This window comes from Gossypium raimondii, chromosome 2 (assembly GCF_025698545.1).
Source record: "Gossypium raimondii isolate GPD5lz chromosome 2, ASM2569854v1, whole genome shotgun sequence".
NCBI lineage: Eukaryota > Viridiplantae > Streptophyta > Magnoliopsida > Malvales > Malvaceae > Gossypium > Gossypium raimondii.
The window spans coordinates 35,987,348-35,993,669 of NC_068566.1; the positions used below are offsets into that span (position 1 = coordinate 35,987,348).

The window sequence follows — 6,322 nt, forward strand, 5'->3', positions numbered from 1 at the left end:
TTTGAGCTTATTTATGAATATGGACTAATTTGCTAAGTACATTTCTTTAGTTTTGTGTATAAGAACCAAATTGTAATAATGTAAAATTATCATGAAATTTCTAAAATTTTGTTTTAGAAGGTTGTACATTGATGAATTTTAATTGGATTAAAAATAAAAGTTTGAATTTGAAAGATATGATAGTTTCAGCTTTTAGGGACTAATTTGAATAAATTGTAAAACTTTAGGGCCGATTTGGAAAATGGAATTTAAATTAATTTACAGATATTATAGGCTGTTTTGAGATGTTTTTAATTGATTAATAGAATTAAATCATATTATAGATCGAGATTTGAAACAATCGAAAAATAAACACGAAAAAAGGAAAATTTACCTAAAAGTCCTTGATGTCGTATTCGTTCTCGATTTTGATTAGGTAAGTTTCATAAGAGACTAAATTTGTTAATGACAATTTATTATTGTACTATTTAATCGCTTGATAGTTAATTGTTGTAATATAGTAATTGTTGGCATCGAAAGAACTATAGTGCAAAATCGATATATGTGGCTAACACGAATAGTTATATGATATGGAATGGTTATGAAATATTAATTGGTTTAAGCTATAAGTAAATGTTTATTTAATACGTGAATGGAAATGAGTAAGTGTATAGTTATTTTACTATATTTACGAAATGTTCAAAAGAATGGAAAGATTAAATGCGTGATACAAGGCCAATGTGAACTTAGTGAATAGCTAGGATACAAATTGCATGTCATTAGGGTCTTTTATAGTAGGTACTATGTACCGGTGGTGGATACCTTACCGATGGCTAAGAATCTGCATGTGTTATGAATTCTTCACAGCTCGTGTGAACAACATCGTGTAATGGTTATTGTCCGATTCATAGCTCGTGTGAACATTATTAACCCATGGATCCGAGGTATATTCATTATAGTTCTCTGGGAGATGAAAATAAAAGTGATATAAAAGGAAATTGTTAAAATAATGTGATTACTAAATCTGAAATGGATACATAAGAATAGAATGATTTAAATGTTGTACTTGTTGGACGTTTTTGTTATTGATTAAATGGTATTATTGGAAATATTATTTGATTCATGTGTGATAATCTCACCTATTGTTATTAAATTGTGATATAAGAGAACTGTATAGTAGCTAGTCCATTTACTTAAATGCGAACTGAGGTGAGTTATAATGTTTTAGGTTGTGATTGATAAATAAGCAAAAATCAATTGAGTTACAATCGGTCAAATGTGTTTTGGATTGTATTAAAGATAAATGGTTATATTATACGACTATGTAATCTAACTTATTAACCTCTGAAAGTGTTAAGTGATGTACTTGTGAATGTAACAGAATGTCAAATGAACTTGTTACGTTAGGTTTTCATAATTTAATTGTAAACTTATCGATGTAGGTTAAATGAATTTCATATGAGCTTACTAAGCATTTGTAATGCTTATCTAGTTTGATTTTCTGTATTTGAATAAGTTATTTTGCGAAACACGTCAGTCGGATTAACTTCGAGCTGAGACTATCTAGTCTCTGATTCGGTAATATTTATTTATTCCAGATTCGGTTATGTGGCATGTATATAGGGTTGTATTTGTTTTTAAGTTATTTTGAATGTTCATGATCTCGGTTTAATGATGTTGGATGATTTGGTATTATTATGAGAAATGAAGTGCCAAGTGAATAGCCTACTTGAAATTTGATTTACTCAAGCTAATAGATATGCACATGTAAATAGGTGTTACAGTTTCATATATATATATGCAAATTGTGTTTTGAAATTGTACATGTTTGTTCAAATGGTATTTTTATTATGTTGGTAGGCTTGTGAATATGAATGTCTATGTATATATGTAATGTTTTGGTCTTGTTCTATAGGTTACATTTTAATGAATTAAAGATTGGATAGGTAAGACATGTGTGAGCAATGGGTGTTGTATGTTTGAGCTTGTATGCAACACTTAGGATGAAGTAGATTTTGAATTGGTAAGATATGTCTATTTGGTCTTTAAGGTAAGGTTAATGGAAGTACTTGAAAATACATTGTTGTTACATGAAATGATTGTTAGATGGAAATGTTTAAGTGATAGAATTTATGGATGAAAGGTATTGAATGTTAGCTTGCAAAAGTTTGAATTGAGGTGTCAATTGTGGCATATTGGTTAGGTACATAAGATGTATGAAATAAGTGTTGTTTTAAGTATGTTTTGATGATTATTTGGACATGTTTGAATGTTGGTGTGATGTAGCTTGTAACCTAAGTGAATTAGGTTTGAGTGATTTGGTTAAAAAGGGTCCTTTAGGTGCATACGAGCTGAGACATAGCTTGACATGCGACCGTGTGCCATACACAAGTATATGGCACGATTGTGTGCTCTGTGTGATTTAGGTTTCAATTGGCACACACGGCCACAGTCTATTATACGGCCTGGAGACATGGCTGTGTGATTCCACCTACATGGTTTCTGTCATTACACATGGTTGAACAACATAGCCTTGTTCCATAGCTTCGTACGGCCTTAGTCTGTGACACATTTGTATGACGCCTGCTTTGTATTTTTACTTTCTTCTTTTGAAGTGTTTCAAGTGAGTCATTTCTTCGTTTTAAGCTATTTTAGAGCTTCTATGTGTTTGTTTTAACCTCAATAATATACGAATATCATGTTTTTTATTATAAGTTTGATAATCAATGATCGTTTTGAGAAATTTTATATTGATATAACATGATTCCGTCCTGTTATATGTGGTAACATCTCATAACCTTAATTCAACGACGAAAACGGATAAAAGGTGTTACATTTAGTGGTATCAGAGTTACGGTTTAGTCGATTTTAGGACTGAACGTAATGTTTGTTGAATCTAGAAATTCATGCCACATTATTTTGGGATAGTATGATGCAATATGATCCAATCTGAAAATGCTTAAAGCCTAATTCATTTGGCATGCTTAAACCTCAATGTTGAAAGCCTAGAAATAGCTTAATCACTAAGACAAACACAAATCCTAATATGATTGAATCTGAAATCTTCAAATAAGTAAAAAGAATTTATAGGCAATAAGAGTGGTACGTATGTTTTGCCTGAATGAAGAACAAACAGTGAATTGGACTGCAACATTTGGAAACTTTGCTAGCTCTAATAAGCATGTGGAAGCTTCAAAAAGTAATAACATCCCAAAATTAATGTCCTCGGCTTTGCTTAACAAAATATGAAAGTACGATTCTCCACACATTTAGACAACGGTGTCGGATACAAGTGTCAAACATGAATACTGTAAGAAAAATGAAGAGTCTGAATAACATAGTCAACAACAATTTTATGGTGAAGTGAAAGAAAGAAAGAAAGAAAGAACAAAAGATAACATTAAGCCTGGGAGGCAATCTCCAAGTCAACTAATATAAATATTAATAATTGGGGATCTTACATGATCATATACATTATTTTGCCAAAAAAAATTGTATCGTGGAACCGAAATTCTCAATGTGAATATCTAACCAGAATATATGCACATCCAGCAGTTGGCAATTATCTCTCTGTACATGAGAATTCTCTCCTAGCAGATTAGATCAAATACTCATAATACATTACGAACAACGCATCTGGCAGATCCTTAGGCAGCTTGTTTATATACAATTGGAAGCGCAAAATATCCTCCTTTAACACAGTCTTGGTTTCAACCACATCAGTACTTCGTGTAAGAACCCACAAGTCCCCAGAAGTTACTCGTTTCAGACTTCCACGACAAAATGGGCAAGATTCAGATCTTAAGCTCCTGGAAGGTAATGAAAAATGAAGACACAAATACAGGATTACTTGGTTATTGTATGTTAACCAAGGACCAAGTCCAAAAGCAGGGAAAAACAACAATGCACGACATACCAGTCACGGTAGCAATTGATACACATTGCATGGCAGCAATTTGGCAAAACAACTTTGTTGCATGGCTCTAGACAGATTCCACATTCATCTTCCCTCTCCAACTCCATATCTGATACTTTCCTTTTATCGTCTAATTTCTTCTTGACAACCATTTCAAAGCAGTGATCTTCCTCTCCAGTTTCATCAAGCTCTGAGAGATCACCATGAAGACGTTGAAGAGATGGTAATATAACAGCTGCAATTTTACACCAGTAAGTCTATGAATTCAGATAACATGAATGCATTCCCATTCTATTCCAGATTGAAACCACAAGGATGACAATTCAATCTTTTATTCAGTTTAGGCTGCCAAGAGGTTCAACTGTGATCCATATTAGATTAATGCATATAGACCAAAAGAGACTTGCTACAATATCGTGCATGATGAATGTAACACGTTAGAGGCAGACAATTAGATTTTCCAGTTTATTTGGACTGAGAGAAGTGGCGAATACAATGTATTATTCTTGTTCGGATATTACTTAGATTCTTTGGTTTTTCATACTTTTGCAACTAGTATCACTTTTTTTCTACACTTAAATAACCATACATAGTACATTAAGAACAAAACAACATGAGAGAGATCACTTTTCACTTCACATACAGTAGAATTCTCTTATGGTGGCCTTCCTTCTACATGAAGAGATACTTGGCCTGCCATCTGAGCGTACCTAAAAACATAAATCAACAAAGCAAACAAGATGATTCATTTAACTGAAACTTAAACGATGACGACAAGGCAAAACTGAGAAACAATAATTCATTAAAGTCACACAAGGAAACAACATGGATAAGTTAACTGACCTGATATACAACAATGTGAAATAGGTTTAGGTAACTTGAAAATAGACATGAACACGAGCAATCCAGCCATTGAAGAAAAAACAATAAAATGGGTGCCAAATGATTGTAAACCAGTTTCATTTGAAGACATCCAGCTCCCTTAGCTCTTGACATAGAGGCAGCTCTAACAACAATGTAAGAAAGAACATAATCATAAATTAAACATTTCCATTGAAATTTTATTGTGCAAATTCAGAAAGTATATGCGACAAACATTATAAAGTAATACTACACAAATGCTAAGGAGAAATTTAAAAAAAAATACAAAAGGTACTGATTTTCTAAAGATGACTGCTTGATGACTGAAACTCTGCCAACACTTTAACCCCTAATAAAATATTTTGCTTGAATATCTCAAACACTGTTAATCTTTTCTGATGATTGAAAACAGCAAACCCTTAAAATGAAACACAAAAGGAAGCCTTTTTCACCACTTGATTGAAATAAAACTTTGATCTTGTCCAAATTGTTCAATGGTAACAGATAGAAACAAAAAACCCATTAAACATGATGGAAACTAAAAATTTCAAAGAATCCCATCAAATTCCAAGTACAATTCAAGTTCAAGCAAGTCCAAATTAAAAGAAAAAAGAAAAGACAAGGGGAGTGAACTCACAGAATATTGGCATGTTGAATGTCAGTTTCAAGAACTTTAAGGTAATCTTGGTGAGAAGAACTTGCAGAAAGCTCAAAATAGTCCATTATTTCCCTTCACTTCAAAGCTTAAACCAAATTCAAAATACTCACAAAAAAAGGGGGAGGGGGAGAAAAAACAGTATTTAAAAGTCTGGGTTGTTTTTTTTTTCCCCCAAAATGAAGTATATGAAGTTGAAAAAGTTTGTTGAACAAGAGAAAGGCAGGCCTATGGAGTGAGGAAGACGCTGGTAGGAAAGACAACAAGGTCTTCTGGAAACCTAATATCCGTCAAACGCATTTTTTTAGAAAAAAGAAAAAAGAGAAGAAAAATAAGAATTGGTCAGTGGATTTTCTGAATAGTTTTGAATTCAAACAAAAACCAAAATTATAATAATATTTGTTTTTTGAAAATAAAAAACGCTTGGGGTTTGGCCGTTGACTGTAGAATGGAGCAGTTAAGGAAGTGGATAAAATGGGGATGGTGGTGGGGTTAGGTGCTTTCTTGTTGGCTGATGCTTCACAAGTCAAACTGATTATAATTGCGTTTTAGAATGTTTTTGGACAATTGGGTTGCTTTCTTCACCCAACTTATTATTTTTCTCTAAATAAAATAGATCATAATTGTTGTTTTCAAAAACAATCTTTTATTATATTTTTATTATTGATCTATATTATATATTAAAACTTTGACGAATGTGAAATTACTAAAAAGTTATTCTTTTTACAAACAATATTAATTTCTACTTTTTAGAATATGTTTTTAAGGTTACTTTTGAGTATCAAGTTCAGGGATTGGTTACACCATCACAAAAGTAGAGTGAACAGTAACTCGAGAGTTAAGTTCAAGGTTTAGTAATTTGATTTATGAATTAATTTTAGCAGCTAGCTCAACCAACTTATTAAATATAG

General features: G+C 32.1%; 1 protein-coding gene across 1 annotated transcript; it reads right to left on the bottom strand.

Moving 5' to 3' along the window:
• Positions 1-3,374: 3,374 nt before the first annotated feature.
• LOC105788547 (E3 ubiquitin-protein ligase AIRP2) lies at positions 3,375-5,812 on the bottom strand. Its single transcript, XM_012615492.2, has 5 exons — positions 5,394-5,812; positions 4,739-4,901; positions 4,539-4,605; positions 3,896-4,130; positions 3,375-3,788 (listed from the first exon to the last, which is right to left on the bottom strand). The coding sequence occupies exons 1-5, from the start codon at positions 5,477-5,479 to the stop codon at positions 3,578-3,580; spliced, it is 762 nt and encodes a 253-aa protein (XP_012470946.1). The 5' UTR covers positions 5,480-5,812; the 3' UTR covers positions 3,375-3,577.
• Between the last annotated feature and the right edge of the window lie 510 nt (positions 5,813-6,322).

Coding starts and splice junctions, on each gene's coding strand:
- LOC105788547 (XM_012615492.2), bottom strand. CDS start 5,479: ATGGACTATTTTGAGCTTTCTGCAAGTTCTTCTCACCAAGATTACCTT. Junction 4,606..4,738: donor TTCACATTGTTGTATATCAG/GTCAGTTAACTT, acceptor TTATGTTTTTAG/GTACGCTCAGATGGCAGGCC. Junction 4,131..4,538: donor CACCATAAGAGAATTCTACT/GTATGTGAAGTG, acceptor GTAAAATTGCAG/CTGTTATATTACCATCTCTT.